Consider the following 25,028-nt stretch of genomic DNA (forward strand, 5'->3'; position numbering starts at 1 on the left):
AATCTATATCCCCTAGAGTTTCTTTGATTCAGCATTCAAACTATACCGATTTTGCCCCCTTCGAGCAGAAAGACTTAGCACTAAAAGCAGACACTTTTGTTCATGGAATCGTGGTTTCGTTTGTGTGGTTTGTGGTGTGGAGTTTGTGTTTCCGAGAGTTCGAGATGGAGCAAGTAACTCGTCGACTAGAAGTGGTATTTCCTTTTTTTAAATACATAATATTTTTTGTACTTTCTTCTGTAATGGTAGTCCTTCATAATAGGATGTTAGTGACCAAAAATCATTCTAAGCTGCACTCATAATTCCAAACATTTTTCGTTTTATCTTTCTTGTTTAGTTTTTATAATGAGCATACTTATATGACAGCTGTAGCGTATATTCATAAATCACCTTTTACTGAAAATCTGATACAAACTAACATTCAGAAATTTGCAACAAATGTCAGACTATTCAGAAAAAAATATATTATGATTTAATTTCAAAACTATATGAAACCATACGAATTCGGCATCATTTGAACCTGTGATGTCTGTGAAACTGCTGCCTGTAAACAGGGCTGGCACCAGAGCTGGTGCAGCTGCAAGGCAGGAAAAAACTTTTAGAAATTTGAGCACAGAGTAACAAAATTTAGGGATGGCTAATTTTTTTTGGGGGGGGGGATGTTAGTGGAGGGAGGCACTGGGTAACAGAACTTAAGACCCACAGCCTGATAAAATGCTTAATGCAGGTCCTAGCTATGAAGCATCTCTGATATATCTAGTGGTGAGTTGTAGGAGGTTTGCATGAGTCCTTTGTTAAATTTATATCTGACTCTTTGGATTTATATCTAACTTAAAGCTTTAGATCTAGAAAGCACTGTTGCTGAAACATAGTACCTGCATATAACTGTTTTAAATTTGAATGGATATTCTGAAAACTATTTGAAAAAAGTAATTATATTTTTTTATGTGTGTGTAATAGAGCTAATGTAATATTGGAAGAAAATGAAAAATTGCAATAAAACTTTTGAAATTTTTTCCTAACTGGATAATTTGGCATTGTACAATTAGCATTAAAACATTTAACAATAAACATGATATCTGCGTGTTATCATCCCATTGACTGTGAAAGTTGGTGGAAATCTTGCACCAATTGTTACTACAGGTGAGAACGGATCCGGACACTCGGGCAGCTTACTATTGTCTGGAATTCGCAACTATACAACGTGAGAACTCTTTTGCGCCCTAGAAGCATGGTGTCAGGAGCCTAATAGAAACTTTTGTTTACAGAGTTTTGAAAGAATGGATGTTCCTTTATATAATAAAACAATTGATATTCAATCTGCTTTACTTTTACACTTTGCAAAATGGCTCAGCTCTAGTGTAAAAGTGGGTGCTCCTTCAATTGGTGACAAATTTTGTTCGATTTTGGTGATGAAATGCCATTTCTGGTTACCATGATAGTTTTAACTTGGTTTTAGCTTCCTGGCTTTTTAAGTGAAACTAGATCCATGTGTACATGGACAAAGTAAAGACAGTGTGTAATTCTCTGATGTTTTTAAAGTGAAAATAGTTTGTGCCATTCCTTTGACTTCTTATTTTGGTTTTGCTTAGGAGCCATCATGAAATTGTGCCTTGCTGGCGCCGATATTGGCATTAAAAAAGAATCGCCAAAAAAACAAGGGATACCTGATTGTAAACTTTTACCAATGGCTTTTGTCAATTTCTGCTATTCTGTTAGATTCGCTGGTTTTACTGAACTCTCTGTTTAGAATATTTTGAATAAAAAACTTCTAGTAATTGTTGCAGTCTATTATTGTTATGTCAGCCATATTCAGCTGACCGTATCATGCCCATTAACAAAGACTTTTTTAATGGTTTTTAAATGTAATCCACTACTTGCTGCTCTGTAGAAGACAGGTGCCTCATTTTAATCCCCCCTCCATCTCGAGAAAAATGCAAGGGGGTAAAAATTGTCAGTAACTGTTAATTTATATCCTTGCTCTTAGAAACAAAAGATAGCTTATCAGTCAGATTATATGAAACAAAAGTGCAGATGTTATGAGTGTGACATGCTTATCCATAAATGGTGCTAAATTAACGCTACACTGCTTGGTGATGTTTTTTCGACTGATGTGATAATATGTAAGTACTAAAAGCTGTATTGATATTAATCATCTAAAACATTTCTTGACAAATATTTTTTACTTATCTTAAAATGTTAAATATACTTCATCATATCTCATCCAAAATCACTAAAGGTTAAAAAAGATTAGTTAATGTATAAGTGCCAAAATATTAAAACTTGATCATATATTTGGATAAAAAATGGCTAGTATGCAGTTTATTAATGGTTCTTGCTATGTGGAGGAACTGCCCAGTCTTAAGTAAGCATTTTTTTTTAATGATAAGTATAAAGGGATTTAATTTTAACCCTTAAGTTTGGAATTTTTAAAAGACCTGGCTTCATGATTGATACATTAATTATAAAATAGCTTATATTTTATCATTTTTTAAAACTATTTCTCTTCTTCTTTTTAAAACTATTTTTTTCTTCTTATTAAAATAAGAGTATTTTAACTCTTTAGGGGCGCATCGGTATATAATATATACCGGAAGTTTGTCAGTTTTTTAACCTCCTAAAAAATACTAATTTTTCTACAGCAAAAGCTGTAATCTTGAGTTTCTAGTATTTCCTTTTGATTATAAATGGCAGCATTACTCTAAGAATGCTCAATATTTTGCATTTATAAAATTAATGTACCTCATTCCAAGGTATCATGTTAAAGATTCATTCTATTTGAGGAGAAAAAAAAATCAAAATCTTCAAATATATGATGTACACATGCTGAACCCTATATATTTACTCCGTTTTAATCAAAATTAAGGTTAATCTTTGGATTATGGTAACTTTGGCGATTTTTTGGCGAAAATTTGGTGACCAACCCAGCTACAGCAACCTGCTAGTTTTTGTTTGGATGCCATTTTGTTTTTACGAAGTAAAGACATTTTTTTTTTTTTTAACTCAACATTTTTTTCCCAACAATCTGCTAGCCGAATGACGCTTATGCTAGAACTTTTATGGAACAAAAGTGCTTAATCATGACGAAGATTAGGTGCGAAACTGAGAGAAAGTGCAGAATCGCAAACTGCTTGCCGCATTTTTAAGAATTGCACATACACGGTATCCATGTACATGTCGACTTATTTTCACTAAAAAAAAAAATCCCAGAATTGCACAAAAATGGCATTGCGCACACTCTTGACTTTATCCATGTACACTGCTAAAGTCTTAGCTAGTAACCTTTATCGCCTTATCAAAATGTTGCCAAACTACCTGTTACCATATTCCAAAGATTAGCCAAAATGGATAGTTAAAAGATTATTTATACCCCTTTAATATAAAATATATCAGCTTCCATACTGAGGATACCTTACCAATATAAGGCAACACCAGGCTTCTTCTCTCCCTCCTCTGGGGGGGGGGTGATATAATTTATTTATATTGTAATTGTTTGTGATGTAATATGATACAGTTGTTTTATGATTAATTTAAAAGTTGTTTAGGATTAAACATTATGTTCATTGGGAGAATGGGAAGTTTAATGACCCTTTGGTAGGAGTAAATAAAAGTATTTTAGTATCTTTTTGTACTTTGCTTACTCCAGTCGAGTTTTCATTCATCTTTGGTTAGCAAAAATTTCACGACTTTGCCATTCCCCCCGAGTAAAACTTGTGGATTTCAAAATTGTTGTTTGGCATCAAAATTTTAAAATGTTTTCCACAACCCTAGATAGAATACAGCGAAAATGAAAAGAGGTGATTGATGGCAAACTGTGTTATAATAAGATCACACGAAAGGGAAGCTGAAATACAAACACCTGAAATAGAAATTCTACTTATTTGTGACTACATACTTTTGTGTTTTAGGAGATTGTCTTTTTTAATTTCAGATGAGAGACTAAGGAACACGAGAAATTTTCCCCCTCGGTAAGGATACAAGCAGGCGGTTTTCAAAATAAGTCTTCACGGTTGATGAAAGCAGAGAAAATATTTCTAAGACCAGTTTTAAACACAGAACATTTATCATTGGAAGGGGAAAATGCGCTAGTTCCACAGAGCCCATGGGCCTGGCAATGGGGGGGGGGAAGACTCAGAAGTATTTTAATACTTTACCTCCATCGAAGAGATATTCTTCCTGAGCAAAAGTATGTATTTACTACCTTATTTATCGAAAAGTTAAAAAAAGGCCCAAGGGGCTGAAAATCGAAATATGGGCTTTGAAGTCGATCAGGTTACAAAATCATTTAATGGCTTTTCTTCCTGAATGAAATGATGTATTACAACCTATATTTACAAAACGTTAGAGGGGTCCTTTTAAGGGGCCCAATAATCATAAGTGCGTGTGGGGGTCTTGGTATCATAGCAGGAAGCACGTTCTTTTTATGTATTATCTAAAGCATAAAATATAATAACTTCAAAAATGTTACTTTAATTTTTCAGCTGAATGAATGGTAGTGTTTTTTCTCATCATAGTAATCATTCTCATTCATATTTTCTCATGTATTCATAATGCATTTTCTTTTGGATACATGGCATTGGGATTTGTAATGAATACCCAGTGTTGTCACTTTATTGATTGCAAAATTGCCTTCAGGCCATCTAATTACATGCCAGTACATAAAGGATGTTGCTGTGCACTCGTGTTTTTATTTGCATATCTGGTTTTTTTTTTTTTTTTTTTGCAGGTATGCTGTGAGTGAATAATTAAATGCATTGAGGGACCTTGAAATTTATTGTTTGCTTTATTCTTTATTATTAGTTATTAAATTTTAAGATATTATTGAATAAAAAAGGTATGTTATAATTCTTTCATATTTTGAAAACATTATTTCGAATTTTATAGCTTTCAACACCGGACAATGATGAAACGTGTTGCACATTTGTATTGAAGAATGAAGATCACACCTTAGGAAACGCATTACGTTATGTCATAAGTAAAAAGTAAGCATACTAGCTTTTAATATTTATAAAGTTATTTATGTATGTTTCAGTATTTAATTTATCTATATATATATCCATTATATGGAATATTTGGTTGATCTTTGGATTATGGTAACTCGGCGATTTTTTGGCAAAAATTTCGTGACCATCGCTGCTACAGCAACCCTCTATTTTTTTTTTTCGCCGCCATTTTGTCTTCACGAAGTAAAGACATGTTTCTTTTCTTTTTATTTACTGAACACTCTTTCCAACAATCTACTAGCCGAATTACACTTATGCTAGAAATTTTATGTAACAAAACTGCTTAATCATGACAAATATTAACTTCAAAATTGGGAAAAAGTGCACAATCGCAAACTCCTTGCGCGTTTTTCAGAATAGCACATACACATAAACCATTTACACCTCGACTTATTTTTACTTAAAAAAACATCCCAGAGTTGCATAAAAATGGCATTGCACACACTCTTAACTTTATCCATCCTACACTGCTATTTTCTCATAAATTACAAAAATTTGCACGAAAATGCAAAAAAATTCTGTGAACCTTTAAACTCGGTAAAAAGCACATATATGAAATTACCTGATCGCGAAAAAGTATATACCCTTTCCAAGGATGAACATTTCCACGTATAAAATAAAAAAATATCCAAAAACTTTCACCTCTAAATTATCTATTATATTATAAACGTCACCAATGAATTCATACCGCAAACATTACAAATGGTTACAAATACTTAGTATCAAATATTTAAATTATTTCCATGCACGTTTACTTCAACTGTTACGTATACCAAATTCCTACAAACATAAAATTCACAAAATAACTCTCATTTAATTAAAATATCACTAAACCATATACACGTCAACTTATTTTTACTTAAAAAAACATCCCAGAATTGCACAAAAATGGCATTGCGCACACTCTTCACTATATCCATGTACACTGCTTTTTTCTCATAAATTTGAAAAATTTGATGAAAGCATGAAAATTTTGTGAATCTTTAAATCCGGTAAAAAGAACGTATATGAAATTACCTGATTGCGAAAAAGTACCGTATTTTTCACCGTATAAGACGCACTTTTTCTCCCCAAAATCAGGGGGGGAAGTGCCTGCGTCTTATGCGGCAAATACAAAAGCCCACCATGGCCCTCCGCTGCCCCTCCACCTCTGCATATATACCTTACCGCAGGAATACTCGGCCACTCCGTTCCCTTCCACCTCTTGGCGCCGTCTGAGACCAGGAAGCCCCGCTCTGCCTCGCACTGCATTTGGACGGTCTCTGCGATTGGCCGAGCGAAGAGGCGCGTGCCTTCGCTCGCTCCCGCGCTGGCTTTGTGCACTTTTTAGAGTCTCGTAAGCCAGCGCGGGAGCGGGTGAAGGCACGCGTCTCTTCGCTCGCCAATCGCAGTGCGGGAGCAAGCGGAGGTGCAGATAGCTGTGAGCTGTGATATATGTAGTATGGTATATCTGAATGAAATATATCATATTTCATACCACCCCATCAAGATGTCGAAGCAGAAGAGACTGGCATATAAAGTTGCTTTCAAGCTGGAAGTAATAAAATTTGCTAAGGAGCATGGAAACAGAGCAGCGGAGAGGCACTTTGGGCCACCTCCAACTGAGAAAATGATAAGAGAGTGGAGGAAACAGGAGGATCAGCTCCAAAAGTTGGATAAAAGCAAGCACACCTTGCATGGACCAACTGCAAAGTGGCCAGAGTTAGAGGTAGAAGTAAAGGAGTGGATCACACGTCACCGGCAAAATGGACTTTCTGTCTCAACAAAAATGATAATCTATGAGGCCAAACGCATTGCTGTGGAGAAAGGCATTCAGGATTTCACCGGATCACCATCATGGTGCTATAGATTTATGAAGAGATCTGGCCTTTCTATGCACACCAAAACCAGAATTGCACAAAAAATGCCAAAGGAATACTATCACACAAGTGTGTAAATGGGTTAAAAGGTCATGGGACTCCATAATGAAAGACATTGTTGTAAAATCATTCAAGAAGTGTGGCATTAGTAATGCCTTGGATGGAACAGAAGACATCGTCTTATTTGACACCAGTGAGGAAGAAAGTGATGACAATGACTGCGTGGATCTGTCCTTCCTCATTTCTGATAGCAGCGAAGAAGAGGAATTCTTGGGGTTAGAAAAAAACATGACAGCCTTATTTTTGTTACTTTCACTGTTTGCTGACTGTTTATGAGAGTAAAGATAGCTCTTAGTATGTTACATGGTTGACATAAAATTTTTCTTAAACTGCTGTTAACTTTATACAGTTGATATAAAATATTTTACTACAGAATTTGGTTCATAATCTTTTTTTTTTTTTTTTTTTCTAGATTTGCCTCCTTTAAAATTGGGTGCGTTTTATATGCCGGTGCATCTTATACGGCAAAAAATACGGTATATACTCTTTCCAAAGATGAACATTTCACCTATAAAATAAATAAAATATCCAAAAACTTTTACCTCTAAATTATCTATTATATTATAAACGTCACCAATGAATTCATACCTCAAACATTACAAATACTTAGTGTCAAATATTTAAATTACTTCCATGCACGTTTACTTCAACTGAAACGTATACAAAATTCCTACAAACATAAAATTCACAAAATAACTATCATTTAATTAAAATATAATTAAATTCAAAAACACTACTTAAAATATAAAAATCATTGCTAATAACAATTTTCCAATAATACCATATTATTTTATTTACTCCTTACATATAGAACAATACATAAAAATAATATCCTCAAATAATTAAAAATACTAACTTACCTAATCTTCTTCAGAATCTTGATTACGTGTCCGATAAACTTTTCTTATTTCCTCCGCTAAATAAAAAGCAAGCGTATGTGTGTCTGTTTCAGGATCTTTAAAATCATACTTATAGTTCACAGCAAGGTACCAGGTAAAATAAATAACTTAATAAAACATCTTTACTTCTATCTCGCACAACCTTAAAAAAAACACTTATTACTACCCCTTTAAATCCCAATAAATACCCATTTCGAATTCACTTTAGTTAGGGCCACGGGATCCAAAAATTAACGAACACTGTTTCACACAACACAGAATAAAGCTAAATACAAAATTTCCAGATTTTTTCCCGATTTCCCCCCTTTTCTGATTAAAGAACTGTAATTCGTCCATTAATGTCACATGACATATCTCATGATCTCTCATTTCCCTCACACAAAATAATGCGTAATCGGAACTGAGTACTTCTCACATTATAACCAATGTCCTAGGTAGTAACCTTTATCGCCTCCAAAATGTCGCCAAACTACCAGTTACCATATTCCAAAGATCAGCCGAATATTTATATTAATAATCAAACTGAAATTTAAGATATATAAAGGCGAGATTTTTTTCAGAAAGCATTTGGAGGTATAAAAGTATATAATTTTGAATAGTGAATAACAGAATTTCAGATTTTTCAAAATTGCTTAGATTTTAACATTTCTATCTAATCGTAATTGAAAGGGATTATTTCTTGTACAAGTTTATTATAAATAATTCTTTACTTATTATTATTATTATTATTATTATTATTATTTTGGTTATAATTTCTAAGTTATGAATAACGCATGCTCTGACAGTCGTATAATGAAAGAAAAATCATGCTAACGTCCTGGTGGCACATCATGTAGCATATATGAGATTTCAAAATGATGAGTGTACAGCAATAGGCATATTGTATTTTTAGAATATGCAAAATGTTTATTCATAGTTACCATGCAACATGTATTTCAGGACAGTAGAATTAGGATCCTGGGATTATTTCTTCAAATGAAATATAGTTATATATTTTTACTTAATGAGGCACAGTGAAATATATCACTACCATGAATGATGAGCTCTCATATTATTGGATTGGGGTGAGTGAATTGATGAGGACTTAAGATGATCACCAAACTCTCATAATGATATTTCAGTTATTTTTTCTTGTTCAGGGATACAGTAAAGATAATGCTTACATGTCCAGACTGCCAGTAACATGTGAAGAGCTTCAGGGTTGCATTACAGTTGTTTTAGAAACCATCGTAGGGAAATGTCAGCATCTGGGCAGAATTGGGATATTTCTTGGACTTGTGTTGTATAACAAGAACAACACTTATCAAACATTTGTAGTATTATTAGTGAAATTTGAAAGACCTTTTATGTCATTTCATGCATTCATTTTCTATTTACAATACTTTACTAATGCAACATTACTAAAACATTCCCAAAAGTGAAGAATCACTCTTTGACTTCAAGTCATTCATCTGATAATCAGTAAAATTATTTTCTTTAATAAATGAAAAATTTCATGATCACTTTGAACTAGCAACAAAGACTTTTCAGTTGCGCATAGTGTAAAAGGTGACTGTAAATGGCATGTGTTTTCTCAAATGCATAAAATGCTAATGAATTGAAAGAAATATCAAATTTTGGTTAAATTGTATTTCACTGTACACCTTGGTGATTTTTGGCACCATTCCTGTTTATGTTCAATGCCCTCTCAAGTGAAATGGCATCCAAAATATAATTAAAACAAAAAATATATAATCCCAATAAACTTCATTTTGAATCAAACAGCAAAATAACATAAGAATGGAAATACATGTTATGTAATCTACGCAATGCAAAAAGGAAATATCGACTTACTTTATTTAAAAATTTCTATTTCTTTGATATATGAGGAACACAAAATTCCTTAACAGAGCATCTAAAAGCTATTTAAAATTATCTAAACTAGAATCTGTATACTGCTGTCGTCACATAAACTCACAAAAGTAAAAATGAAAAATATTCTCCGTACTGCCGGACTGACAATGGCATTTCTTTCGAAAATCCCTTTTTATTACACCCCATATGCCTTCCATGGCGTTGATACGAGCTCCGATTTCCAAGTCCTTAAATCTCGATGTGTAATTTACAGAGAGGCGAGAGAAGCCATTTAATCATCATTTACATACCAGTCAATCAATGTTTTCTTTCCCAGTCATTCAAAAGTGTACAGAAATTTCAGGTTAATCATACCACCAGCAGACATTTTATGGTATAAAACACAAAATAAGCAATGTACTTCCTAACCAACATCCAACACATAGATAAGTCTTTACAAATATTTTCCTATCAGTCAAATTCACTGCAGTCACGCAACCAATCATGTCACAGTAAGGTTTTCATAACATTCAACTACTCAGGTTTTCGTAAATGAAACAACAACTTACAATCCAAGAGGTAAACATTTCTTTCAATATAAGTTGTTTAACTTGCTTTGTTTCTTTGTTCTAATACTTTCTCTTCAATTCTGTAGACAGACACAATCTCTTGTTTAGTTACATTGTTGAAGTTCTGTAACTGTCATTTGGAGAATTCCGACTAACTTGTCAATCAAAATTTTTTCATTTTCAGTAGCTCCTCTGTCCTTTTCTTCACTCATGGTAGTGGTATTTTTTGGATCTAGAACCATGCTACAGATTTCGCCATTCATTAATTGATTGATGATTGAGAAGCACTGTCATCACAATGAAAAACTTCTTTTATATCATCTTCATTTATTACCACTTCTCCTTATTTCTTTACAAAATCCGTTAATTGGAAAATTTCACCTTTGTTTTGCGATATCCAAAAACCTCAGCCATCATCATCACATTTAACTATCTTTCACTATACATATTTGGCTATACACCATGAACTTTGAGACTAATGACAAGTTGTTCCATTAAATTTGATCTTGCTTCTGTCGCACACTGAGACAATTAAGCCTGAATTGTATTAGTTATTTATTACTTTCTTGCACATGCTTAAGGCTTATCAGAGTTCTGAATAAATAAATTCCCACATATACGGGCTTCTCACAGCCTTATTGAGGGCCGGCGCTAGATATCGTATCGCCTGTCTGCGACTCGATGTGGCCATACGAGCCCAGGCGCTGGTTTGGAGTTTATGTGAATAACAATTCAGTTATTCTTAATTCAAATAGCCCTAAATGTAATATTTGGGTCTATGAGTATCAGCAACAAAATCTTTCCTCATCAACAATTTTTAGCGCATTTAACTTAGATCTGTAATCATCGTCAAGCAATAAAAATGCTCATCATCAACATAAAAGGTTACCATACTCCTTTATTATTCAGTTACTAACATAAAAAATTGTTTAGGCATCGCTACATGAGTCATTACTCAAGTTGTCATATTTTGATAAACATGCGTTGATGAAAGGAAAATATAATAAATAATGATTCGTCAGGTAGGTGTCAGATCAACGATGTATCTATGTGGAATTTTGGGTTTGAGATGTGTGCCAAGCACATACACAGCAACGGAGCCAAATTACTGATGGTACAAATTTATTCTGAAATGATTGTTTGTTCAATAACAAGGTATTTATTTAATATCGAAGTGAAATTAAGAATCGGGACTCTCCGGATGTTTTATTATGCGCGGAGGGGGGGGGGGAATCAAATGCACATGCGTAAAGCCTTCGAGAAAAACTTTGTTGGGGGTTTTGAGGTCCAGATTTTAGATCATTCCAGATAATGGACGTCCGGATTTTGGACTTTGTACTGTAATTTTGATTGTGTAGAGTTCATTGAACTTGTTGTTAGAGTTAACATTTGAATATAAAATTAATTTTTTTAACATATTAATCCTTTTTTTGGTTCTTTTATAGTCCTCAAGTTGAATACTGTGGATATTCGCTTCCTCACCCATCCATATGTGAAATAAATTTCAGAATTCAAACATACGGTAAGTTTGTTTTATGTAATATTTAATTATATGCTTGAAATATTTTTAAAATTGAAACAGATATACCAAATATGGTTATGCTTTTTTAATCACTTTAAGCTAATAAACCATGAGGATTTTCATGATACGGTCCTCTAGAACAGTAGCTGTCAGAAGTACAGTAATGATGAAATTTTTGGTTAGTTAGAAAAAGTTTTGAAGTCTTTCTTGTATTATAATTGTTCTTTTCCTTCTAGATCTCTTCATCTCTCCCTCCCCTCATTTTGCTAATGCATGTAAGGTGTGATTGATCTTATTGTCAAATGATGAAGAATCTGTTTGTTTATATGTTCCTAGCATTGTGGTAAAAGGGCAGCATTTAGAGCCACCAAATTTTCAACACATGTACCGAACATGTGCACCTCAAAGCCCAAATTTTTAATTTGTAATTGTTTATTTCATATTTTGTGCAAATGTAATAACATTCTGATTAACAAACCCGACAATTTAAAAGCAGTACGCTGCCACTCAAACATAAGATATTCATATTTCAAACTTAATCAGGAAACTCAGCTGGTTAAAAAGAAAGGTACTTTTCCCGTTTTGCCGGCACAAATGATAAAGTCGCCAATAATGACGGTGAATGATAATAATGACGATGTGTCTGATGCCAAACGGAATATCTTCGCTGGTAACCTTTTACACTTCATTTTCAGAATAAGTCGCAGCCATTTCTTATCAGATTGATCGTTTCTTTCAATACTGGCATAATACAATATTAGTATATAGAATTTTTACTTAGAAAGTTAAATTTTATGTCCTAATACCATTCGCGGTAATTAAGTCAATTAGGATGCAATCACACCACTCACCCGAAGGCGAAATATAGAAAAGGCAAAATTAAGGGTAAAATTCATCAATTCTAATGAGAATGCACTAGAGAAGTAAATCAATGCGGTTTTACATAATTTCTGAGTAAGCTATTTGTACGAATTGAAATAATTCTTGCATTTAATTTTGTATTGTATATTAAGATATAATTCTATAATTTTATATTAAGATTTGACTTGAAATTAATATAGAGAATTACTGAGAGAATTAGTTTTTTGTAGCATAGTTTACGCGAGATGAGATCACTTGGGGTCACTTGATACGAACTGGCAAATCAGGATGTTGAACCATGAAAGCATAGTAAATTTTAAATTAATGTCTTTTTACAAATTTATTGTCTTTGTTTACTGGCTTTTTACAAAATTTTAAACCATATTAAAATGTTTATGCCTTCAAAATAAAAATTCTTAGAACTAATATTTGCTAACATTTTTTAAATGTATACTGTATGCTGTCGCCAACAAAGTCTGCTTGGCAAGATTTGCACCGGCGAAACGGAAAAGTACCCCCAAAAATGTGTTTATAGTAGGCAAATTAACCCTAGTATATTAATTCAACAAGGAGATAAATAGATTTAACGGAAATGTGTTGCTACTCTCCAAAAGAAGATACTTTTGTGATCCATATATATACCAGTAGTGTTGCCATTCTGCAAATCATAAGATATTTAATTTTTCTTTCAATTTAATCTGTTATTGTTTAAGAAACAAAGCAATATAAAAGCTATAAGTGCAATTTTTCACCTGTATTGTTATTAATTATTGTATATTTCTGAATATAAGCTGAGAGTGAGGTTTATTTATTTATTTATTTATTTATTTATTTCAAAAATTTTCCTAAAATTTAAAATTTGCATATAAGACAAATTAAGACGAAAATTTCCTGTAGCATTCAAAATGAAAATGTTGCCAAACAGGTAAAATATGTGAATTATTTTCCAGTCAAATAGCTATAAACAGAATCAAAAAATAATAGTTTTAACTTTGGTAACCCTGTCTGAAGCTAGCATATGGTTTTTCTTTTTCCCCCCCCCCCATTTATATGTTGTTTTGTACACTCACTACCTGTGGTTTCTGTGTTAGTCTTAATTTCTGTGCCATTTCATTTTTATCTGAAAGATGAGTGGGAAGAGAAATTTCAAACTATAAGTGATCTTGTTTTATGAAAATTCTAACAGTATCGCTGCTAAGCATTTCTCAATGAAAAACAAGTTCGAGAATGGAAAAAGTGGAATGCAAATTTCATCAATATCAGATTTTTTTTGTGTTGTGACGGTGTACCAAACCAGCATTTTAAACAGTTTCAATATTAAAACAACACATTTTTATAAAACAAATGTCTATTTTTATTTTAAAAGTTTTTCATAAGTTTACATAAACTTTAAAAAAAAAAAAATGCAACATTTAGCAATGATCACTTCCTCCCGTGTAATGGAAAATTACCTGTTTTTTTTTGCAAGGTTAGTGGATTTGTATGTAAGCTGACCCCCCCCCTAATTTAGCATCAGAAAAAGTTCCAAAAATTCTTGGCTTATATACAAAAATATATGGTGCTAGTTGGACATGTGATTAAAAGCATTACTTTTTTTTTTGTGTGTGTGTGTGTGTGCGTGCGTGCGTGCTTTAAGAGGCTGGCTGTGCAGGTGGCTTGTTACAACTGTGTGCATCTAGGTTGCCATACTAAAATCTTTTAGAAAAACTTTAACGTGATGAGCCATCTCTCTCAATTTAAGAGCATCCACATAATGGAGCCTGAAACTATTTTGTACAAACATTTATTAAGTGATTTATTCAAGATCAGAAGACTAAACTGAATTCTTGATAGTTTATATTGGTTAATAAAAAAACACAGATAATTTAAAAAATTACTTAGTAAAATTGTCACTAATACACTCATAATTTAACTTTAAAGAATTTTAAATGAGCAACATAAAATGTGTGGTTTAAATTAAGAGTTTGGTTAAAATATTAAAATTTACAATTATTAGCCCAAAAGGGCTATTATTCTTGAAACACAGTTTTGGTTTGATTTATTTTAATATCTTGTTTCACTTTTTGTTAGAATATGTTAGTAAAATTCAAGATATTTGTCCTTCAGATTTAATCTGCCTTGTCATTGACTAACAAACTAAACTATTTAAAAGCAACAGGTGCAGTTCTTAAAAATATTCTTTTACTTTTTAATCGGATTGGTTTAAATGAAAATGCATTTAATTCATGATATATAGTTTTTCCACTTTTCAAATATGCAGAAGATATATAATGTTTCTATGGTAATATCCAAATGTATATTCAGTAAAATGTTTTTGCTATTAAACCTTGGCCATCCCTGTTGATAATCTCTACTGATAAACTAATTAAACTTTAAAAGAACCTTTTGGATAACTGTTAAAATCTGAATGCTTTCAGAATTGTTTTTAAAACTTTAGTGTTTTTTTTCCTTCCCCCCTACCTTGTGAAAAACAATGACATCCTTAAAATCAAATTTGATTCACAAGATTCCCTAAAATGAAAGTACTTCCAGCTTCTTCACATATTTGAATTTTTTTCTTTTTTAAAACATTACCAAAAATTTCAAATATAGTAAGGTATCTTCTAATAACCTTTCATGTTCTGATTTTTTTTTATTTTTTTATTTATTTATTTTTTTTTTTTTTTTAAATTTTCAAATTAGAAGTAATGATAGTAGTAATGATTTTTTAAAATATCTTCATTAAAATAATTTTAAGTTATATATTTCTATTTCTGATGCTTAAATTAAACATGAACATTTTGAGGAGTTAATTTTCAAACAAAGGCATATTTTAAATACAAAGTATAGTTCAAAAACCACACTAACCAAAAGAGTGAGGGGGGAGGTATAACATTGAATTAGTAAGTTGGAAAATTTCAGTTTTTTCCAAGTCAACTGTTTTTGTGCTGTTGGTATGTAAAGGTAAATACATATTTCTTCATGCAAAAAAAGTAGTCAGTATATGAGATGTGACACACACACAAGAAAAAAAGAGACTGGTCCAATAAAATCATTGTAATTACAGAATCAGATCTCCGTGACATTATTACCTTCAAAGTAGTCCCCTTGAGCATTTATACGCTTCTGCATTCTATGCTGCCATTGCTGGTAATACTTCTGGAACGGAGTTTTTGCAAGGCCTTTCAGGAAATTCTCCGTTTTTGCATGAACCTCTTCAACTGAGGTAAAATGGCTTCCCTTTAAGCAAGATTTAACTTTAGGAAATAAAAAAAAGTCGCATGAAGCCAAATCAGGTGAATAAGGAGGATTCCCTTTCACAGTAATGTTTTTGCTGGTCAGAAACTGCTCGACAGATAGGGTGCAACAACCATCCATCACTTCACAACTGTGGCTATTTTTCCCTAACTTTTCCAGTACTTTAATGTAATAGTATTGATTAACAGTTAACTGGGAACCCACTCAAACACTACAGTTCAATAAATATTGAAGAAGACTGTTAACATTGCCATGAATTTTGATTTTGACATGCTTGCTTTGTCCCTTCTCCCTGAAAACCACTTATGCCATTGAAACACGAGTGCACGAGACATATTCATCTCCATAAACCTCGGTTAACGTTTGAAATGTTTCCGTGGCTGATTTCTTAAGTTTCACAAAAAACTTAATATGGATTTGCTGTTCAGATTTTACATTAGACATTTTTTCTGGCAGAATGCAGTTGCACATGTTCACTCGATGACGCAGTACTCCCGACTGGTGTGATCGGTTTAATCGAAGCTGGCCGCATGTATAGAGGAGATATGTGGGATGACGTCACCAGTTGTTGCCAACTCCACTCTTTTTTCAAGCTGCACACTTACTTTTGTGTGTGTGTGTCTCACACCTCATATTGCATGCAAAAATAATGAAATTTAAAATCTGTTTAGAGTATTCATTACTTTCAAAAAATTCATTCCACCACTTATGCCAAATGAAGGCAGTGGCACCCAGAGGTGATTTTGAGCCCCAATAATGATAAAACCTGTCACATGTGAGTGATTCAGTTTTAGCCAGTAACGATTAAACAGGCTACATGTGATTTAGTGTAATCTTAATAAGAGTTTCTCTCTAGCTTTCACAGTAATGTCACTGTTTTAAATCTCATTATAGCTCTGTGTTGGAAAATATGTTAAAAATTCAAGATTTACCAAACACAGAAACAATATCTTTCTTTCAAAAGTATAAAATCTTCCCATTATCCAAAAAATTCATTAATGGCCGCAATATGGCATTTTATTTTAAAATGCAAATTCAATGGCGTTGTAATACTGAGAATTTTCAGATCCACATATCCGTTCCGAAAGAAACTTGGTTTGAGGGAGCCATTTCATTTGTGACTGCACTAATATTCATTTACTGCTGCCATAGAGAATTGACTAGTATTGAATAGGGAAAAGAAGAATTAGAGTTGACTTACTAGACTGTTATCAATTGGAACAATTATTTAAGAAAAGTTTGCACACACTGTCTTTTAATAAGGTCAAACAAAAAAAAATCGGAGGGCCAAACTTAAATGTCTAAATTGATGAGAACCTTTTCTGTAAACGTAAAAGTCATGCAGGGAGAATAACTCTTGAGCAGTGGTCGTTTGGAGGTATTTGCAAGGATGCAACAAGTGTTATGGCAAAAGTTCCAAATAGTGCGGCAATAGTGGATATGCAAACGATAAGATAATATTGAAGCAGGTTCTACAATATACTTGGACTCGTGGAAAGCTTATAAAAGTAACGAAATAAGAGCTGCTGATTTTAAACATTTCAAAGTTTATCCTTAGTATAACTTTGTAAATCTGGACACTGGGGTACATGCACAAAACACAGCGAAAGTGGGGTTCAGCCAGACGCCGGAATAAAAGACAATGTGGGACAGAACAATGCCACTTAGATTTTTACATGAATATATCCGTATGGCATCGTCTTCACAAAGAAAAAGACATATTTGTTTCTGCTTTGCATGCAATTGCAGATTGCCTCCAAAACTATCTGCGGCAGTGAGTTTTGACGAATTTTTGCCAACTTTTACGGTCGACTGGATTTTTCAATGTACCGAATTTTTAATTATCAGTGTGCATACAGGGATAGGTTGTTAAATGTGAATTTACTTTTAAAAAGAAAGGTCATTGGTTTCAATAAATTACAGTGGGATTCCTTGGTTGCCAAGTATGCATACTTGGCAACCAAGGGTTATGTAGATTAGTTAATCTGTAGACTGTAGGTTATGTTTTTCTGAGTTTTGATGTTGCCAAGGGCCTTCAGGAGAATTTCTGCCCATATCATTAGTTCTAGCTATGCTATTTTGACAAATTAAACATTTATTTTAATCCTATGCCCATCCGCAGCACTTCTGCCCTTAAGCGAAGAGCAGCCCAGTAAAATGAAGAATTAAAACCAGCATCAAAAGAGTTATTATTAAAAAAACTTTAAAACAACAGTGCAGTTCTTGAGATGGTCGCCATCCATGTCACCCTGGTGACATAAAGGGCAACAAGTTGAATCCTTAATTCCAACATAAATGCCTTTGTAAATAATCATGTGCATTTGAAAACAAGCAACTCCGACAGATTGAGGCGAAGAATTGGAAATTTTATTTTTTATTTTTTTTTATTTTTTTTTGTTAAGCAGGATGTTTCACCTCTTACCCACAGCTACATTTCTGTGTAGAGACATTCTATTATTCTTAATTTTATTGTTTCCTTTTAATGTTATGCAAAGGCAGAGGAGAATCAGGTTGAGTCATTAGAGAACCAGCTTTAACAAGTCTATCAGCCACCTCATTACCAAAATGAAACAATGTGCTCGGAATTTAAACATTGTTGAATCTAGAATCACGACCTGACAAACTGTGTATGAAATGAGCACTTACAAAATAAGATTCTGTAATATACAAAGACAAGAATGCAATCAAACATATTCAGATATTTTCAGAAAATTGCATTATTAAGGAAAAGTTATTGATGAGAAAGATGTACATGAAAATTAACTTTTCTTCTTGACAGCAAGCCTATCCCTATATAATCTAAAACAGCTACAGTACAAAGTCTTTCATCCGAACTTCGGCGATTCCGGATTAGGGTTTTTTTTCCTGATTATAGATCATCAATTTAAACCTGGTAAGATGGCATGCAGAAATTATAAAATTAAAAATATGAAACCATAATTTATGAAATAAAGAGCAATTATGATCTAAAGGGTATCAAAATTTACAAAAAAAAAAAAAAAGTTTAATATTTACTTTATTAAACATTTCTTTCAATGTAAGTTGTTTAAGTTGCTTCATTTTATGTGCTAATACTTTCTCTTTAATTCTATAAACAGACATAATTTCTTGTTCAGTTACAAAGTTCTGCTGTTCAAGTCCCGTAATTGCTGTGCCGAGAATACCGACTAAATTGTCAATTGAAATTTTTTCGTTTTCACTAACCTCTCCGTCAGTTTCTTCATGCCTTTATCCATTTTTTGCAACAATTCCACTTTTTGTTTGATGGCCATCGAAACATGCTTTCGCTTTGTAGATCCTTTGGCAGCTCCAGAATCGGAAACTCTTTTTGACATAATCTAAAGTTCAAGCTTACTTTTTATAAAATTGCTCTAACAGTCTGCAAAAAATAATAAGCTGGATCCAATTAGAAGATCTGCAACATTGACTGAAATAGATAATTAGATAATTTTAGCTTAGCTTATACCATCCGTTATACATTAAACACGTATGCATAAACATATTATGCGCAGGCGTAAAAGTATTACGCGCATGTGTGGACGCATGCGCAGAAAGTTTGTAGCTTTGAGATCCGGATTCTATAGATCATTCCGGATTATGGACGTCCAGATTAAAGACTTTGTACTGTATTTCCCGATTTAGATAAATGTGGTTCACTTGTATCTTTGTTTCAATATATTTAGAATTTAAATACTACTTTAACATCATCTAGAGTTGTCGCATTTTCATGGGAAAAAAAATTCTCCAATAATTACTGCACCATTAACCATTTATCGTGCTAATATTAGTATTACACCAGCCAAAGTTAAGCAAAAATCTGTTTTAACTTTTGTACTTGATGTTGAATTTAAGCGTAATAGAAACCTGAAGCATGTTTTAATTCTGTTTATATTGTACTGACTAGTGTGTACTTTTCAGTATTGCTAACCTGTTTTCTCATTTTGTTTTTGATTTATTTAGATTTAGATTCCAGTAATATGTATTAGAATTGCAAATAAGTTTTTATTGAGAATTCTTTGAAATACTTAAATAAATTACTTTTCAAATACTTTTAGGAGTACCAGCAGTAGAAGTTCTTAAAAAAGGTTTAGAAGATTTACTTAGTTTGTGTGATCATATCAAAAGTACATTCGATGTAAGTTGTTTTTATCAATATACTTTTGACTTAATATGGACTTATATTGTGACCTTCGAGAAACAAAGACATCCAGAGCTCTCGTGGTCATCATGATTAGTGTGAAATAAATCTATTCCATTGTTTGGGAGCAAGTGATATCATTCGCTCACAACGCGTCTTCCCACTCTTCATAGTGATGTCACGAGAGAGATAGGTCTTGTTTCTCGAAGACCTTTGAAAAATAACGTTATGTCACCATGAAGAGTGTGAAGAAACCTATCTCATTTGCTGGGAGTAAGTGATATGATTCACTCCCAACATTTCTTTGCACTCTCCGCGGTTAGGAGGTCTAGATGGCCTATTTCTCAAGGGTCGTGCTTATACAAAAAATGGTACAAAAAGAAATTGCTACTTTTTAGAACTTTAATCCTTTCCAGCATGCTACCTTTTAAAGTCAGAGTTTTGATTTAAAAAAAAAAGGGGGGGTAGGCAGTCTAATTAGGCCTAGAGGAGTACACGAGTAAAATTTTGTGAAGATTACACTTATCGTTTTAATTCTGTGGATGTGCCCAAAGTGGCACACTGATTGAATAGAGCTTCAAAAAGAGTGCTGAAAGGAGCCTTGTTGTCAGTGAAACTGACCAATGAGATGCGAAGAAACAAAGAATACAGACTCTCAGTTGTCCTAGATTATCGGTGAGCCGGTCTGGGCACACATTGGGTTTGCCGTTTGATTTTAAGCAAGATTTCAAGGTAAAAATTTAAAACTAACATACAAAAAAATAACATAGAAATTTCTTTTATACCCTAAAAAAAATCTGGAAGATTTTTTTGAAAAATAAGGGTCTTAAAAAAACTAAACATGGCTAAAATATATGAACTGATTTGTGTTGAGCTGCTATCTACTATAAATAAAGAATGTTCAGAGTAACCTATAAATCCTTTTTATTTCAATTTTTCTGTGCATACAGAGGGAAGTTTTTAGGTGTGTCCACACCGGACACACTGTGCGGCAAAGGGTTAAATGAATAAATCATAATTTTATTATGCAGAGATGTAGTTTTTCTCAGCTGGATAAATAATTTGTTTCTTATAAATTTCTGTTTTGGAAATGTTATTACAAAAGAAATAGCAAATTAATGCTAGATGACTGTTTCTTACATGACAGCTGTAGCCATGAAAATTAACATTTTTGATGATGTATTTTTTTACCTGTTTTACAATAATATTTTTGTTTTTTATTGTAACTCTACATACTATACTGTAGCTATAATTCCTTTCATGTTTTATGATATCCTTTTATATTTTATATTGACATCAGTATATCCATTGGGTGCATTTGGTTTTTTGCTGCTCTTGAATAGTGGCTTAATTGAATCAGTGACATGTTGTACTGTAATTTCATATTGCATAGTATTTCGTAGACTATTATAGATTTTTTTGGAAAACAGGAATAAAACCAACAATATCTTATCCACAGGAACATAGTATAATAATAAAACTTGGGGGGGATGCTGTTATACATATATATGTGTGGTGCTTAATTGAGAAAATTTCTAGCATTTCATGCATTCTAATTTTCTAGGTGAGGTAAAGATATCTTGTCATTTGTATTTTGCTGATTTGCTTAAAATGGAATATCCTCTTATATTTATGCTTATATGAAACATGCCCCTAAAGGTAGCTACTGTTTAGTTTTTCTAGCTATTTTGAATTTTTATTTTTGTACCACCAGGGTAAAGAACATTTTTCATAAAGATCTTTTTTTTTATATAATTTCAGCATTTGTTTTAGTAAAATAGCTCAGCTGAGATAAATCAAAGCCTTAAATCTGCTCCCTGTCTTAGATATAGCTTTTTGAAGCTGTTAAAAAAACAGTTCTACAAAACTATGGTCTTTTTAACTTTCTAAAGAATCTCCTTTGCATGAAAAAAAAAAGCACTTAGTTCTTTTGTTTCTACCATAGTAATATTTGCTGCATCTTTTCAGTGTTTACAGAATAGTTAAACTTAAGATATGTTTAGTATCAGGGCCAAAATCACCACAGGATACAAGCTGTGCTAATCCTTTGGATGTGTTTAGTTAACTCGTGAGGAAATTCTATCTTTAAGTTGTAGTTTATGATAAATTTGTAGGAAGAAAAATGCAGGAATACTTTTTAGTACTACTAATAAGGTAACTAACTGCAGAATAATTATTAGCATTTTAGAATCTGCTCACTACCAATACCTGAAGTACTGCACTTCATTGCCAATATTAAATGCTGTGCAACATGAATCAGTGAACTAAAACATTTTCATTGGGGATTTCAATTTGTTGTTCTACCCTTTGAACCTATTGTATGCATTCTATTCTAAAACATTTTGTCTGAATATATAATTTGGGTGTGGAATTTGATTTGCGAGTTAATTTATTATTAAACAATAGCAGTATGACTTACCATTCTTTCTCTTCTGCAGCTCATCCTGTCTTTTGCAAATAGCTTTCAAATTAAATAATGCATTCTGACATTTTGTATATAGTGCTTAAAAAAGAAAGTCATATAGGATTCTGCACAATTTGACTACTGCAAATTACTACCAAGAAATTTAAAACTGATAAATTGTTCTCTCTAAGTCAGAGTGGCGGGAAGTTCAGTTTGGATGAACGCGTTTGCGTGTAGGCGTGAGAGGAATGCAAACAGCTGATTTTTTGGCACACAGACCAGCATGATGGAGTCCCATACAAACAGTTTGTGTTGAACTGTTCTCTCTAGCACTATTCCACTGATATCGCACAGTTATTGTCAAATATCAGGCTTGATGAATAGTTGTTACTCTTGGTTGACTTTGTATTGGTCATCGGGTAATGTCTCCGTACTATGAATCCTTTGCCACAATCTTCAGACCACAGGCAGAGGGACATTCAGAATTAGAGACACTTCTGTTAGAGATTGTCCATTCCAATAACTCTTCCTTTTGAAAACATGTCCATTTGGGATCTTTGTGCGATCCTTCAGCCTTTTTGCTTGTCTAACTCGCTCCTCAGTACGGCAGTTGTCTGATCTCTGTATAGCACGTAAAACTTGCGCTTGTTTCGCAACTGCCGACGTTGATTAAAATATTTTGCATGTGACTCTGACTTTCAAACAGTGATTTTTCACAAGCGATTTCGAACAATTTGATGTTCTTCCTATTCACTAGTATAGGTTATTTAACAAGTGATGGCTTCTTCAATAACATCCATTCTCACATTTTTAATTTCTCCTCTAATAATAATTGCAGCAATTAACTCGGATTGATAATTCAGATTAAGTAACTGATTTTGTAATTTTGTCACAGTTTATAGCAGCAATTATATCCATTATCACTTCAAAAAGATGTTTTTGATGACATTGATTCTTTATGCTTCATTTTCCAGAATAGTAAGAAAGTTAATCCTATAAAGATTCCAAATTCAATGCACTCGGTAAACAGCATAACCTGTTTACACAAAGTTATATAATTTGTCCCTAAAAGATGTAGGGATGCATCATGCTGGTCTGTGGTGGAATATATAATAATCTGTAAATGAAAGGAAATACAGTTGGTCATGTTATGCAATTTTGAATGTTTTGTTTATTTTTAGGATGCTTTGAATGAATATAAAGGTATAAAAACTGACAAAGGGGATGATATTGAGCGGATGCTGGCAGAAATGGATGCATAGTATTCCTTGTGTTTGACATCAAAAATTATTATCAATGTATGCTTGCTTTTGAAATTACTCTATTTACTTTGTGTAAAGATGAACTTTAAGGCACAATTTATAAAATTTCATACGAGTTAACGTATATCAAAGCTAAATTTTGTTTATATATAAATTAAATTATTAGAAAATATATTAAACCTCAAGCAGATGATACTGAGAGAATTAAATGAAAAACACTTTCAAGAAATATTGAAAAAAATAAAAAAATATAAAAACTTTAATTGTAAAATGCTTCGTAAAATTGTACAATAAAAATAAAATGAAATAAAAACTAGACAACTTGAAAAGCCACAATGATGACATAGAATGTAAACTAGATAAATGTACGAAAACCAATACAACTTATTGTAAAGGTTTTATGCATAATTTTTTAAGTAATCACACATAGGTCTCAAAATTATCAGTCCATAATGTATCACAAGTAGAACTAGTGATGTTACTAATTGTATCCTTAGTATGCTTCTTTATTTCTTCTTGCACTTCATTTAATTCTCTTTCCGTATTAATAACCTATTAGAAAATATATTAAAAATTATCCTCAATTAACAAAGGTTATGACAAAATAAAAATGTATATAATAAATAAATGTATCACATAGCAAAATAGGAAATAGTAAATAAATTTATATGAAAAATAGAAACAAAGTACCAGTTTGATAGCTATAGGAAGCAATCCGATTAAACTATTTGAATATGGTAAGTCTCCAAAGGATCTGCTTAAGAGGAGAAATGACTTTCTAAGGGAAACTGCCTAAACCCAATCGTGCAGCCAGCCCCTTCACCTATCTTCAAACCTAAGTTGGTTGGTTTGGTTTGGTTTGGTTTATTAGATTACAGCAAAGCACTCGAGGGCTGTCTGCCTTAAGGGAGGGATGCCTTCGTGGAGGACTTTTTAAGGGAAACTGGCTCGTATACACGTTACACATGAGGAAAACCATGAAAACAACCATGCAGCCAGCTCGTTCACGGGATTCGAACCTCGGACCGAACTACCAGTGTTCGGCGATGTTACCACTCGGCCGCTGGTGTCAAACCTAAGTTGAACAAGCAGTTTTTCAGTCATAGGTGGGATGTGGAAAGAAATCTGACTTTTACACTGGTCATCAAAATTAAAAGATGTGAAAAAATCTACTCCTAAGTTAATTATGCAACTAGTGCCCAGTGCTGTAATTATTTATGTTAATTAAATACAACTGAATACAAAACTGCACTTCCGCGCATACAATAGTGCCAGAAATAGGCTAATGCGGTGATTATTATTATTTAAAGTAAATGTGGTTTCTGAGAGTGATCAGTATTCAGTAGTTGTGGCTCAAAGCCATCATTTAAGTGAAAATCAA

At 32.8% G+C, this 25,028-nt stretch overlaps 2 protein-coding genes across 3 annotated transcripts in view; one reads left to right on the forward strand and one right to left on the reverse strand.

Moving 5' to 3' along the window:
- Positions 1-37: 37 nt before the first annotated feature.
- On the forward strand, positions 38-23,784 carry Polr1D (RNA polymerases I and III subunit AC2 l(2)37Cg). Its single transcript, XM_035368529.2, has 5 exons — positions 38-194; positions 4,885-4,982; positions 11,669-11,745; positions 19,899-19,978; positions 23,567-23,784. The coding sequence occupies exons 1-5, from the start codon at positions 165-167 to the stop codon at positions 23,645-23,647; spliced, it is 366 nt and encodes a 121-aa protein (XP_035224420.1). The 5' UTR covers positions 38-164; the 3' UTR covers positions 23,648-23,784.
- A 94-nt stretch (positions 23,785-23,878) lies between these two features.
- LOC118197053 (thymidylate kinase) overlaps positions 23,879-25,028 on the reverse strand; it is a 40,381-nt gene continuing 39,231 nt past the window's right edge. For both annotated transcript variants that reach the window (XM_035368528.2, XM_035368527.2), the window contains exon 6: positions 23,879-24,199. In XM_035368528.2, the coding sequence (XP_035224419.1) occupies positions 24,068-24,199 (132 nt within the window). In that variant the 3' untranslated portion in view covers positions 23,879-24,067. The remainder of the gene's footprint in view (positions 24,200-25,028) is intronic.

Source organism: Stegodyphus dumicola, chromosome 1, assembly GCF_044657685.1.
Source record: "Stegodyphus dumicola isolate Sdum_Otavi_A_Nest chromosome 1, ASM4465768v1".
NCBI classification, from domain to species: domain Eukaryota; kingdom Metazoa; phylum Arthropoda; class Arachnida; order Araneae; family Eresidae; genus Stegodyphus; species Stegodyphus dumicola.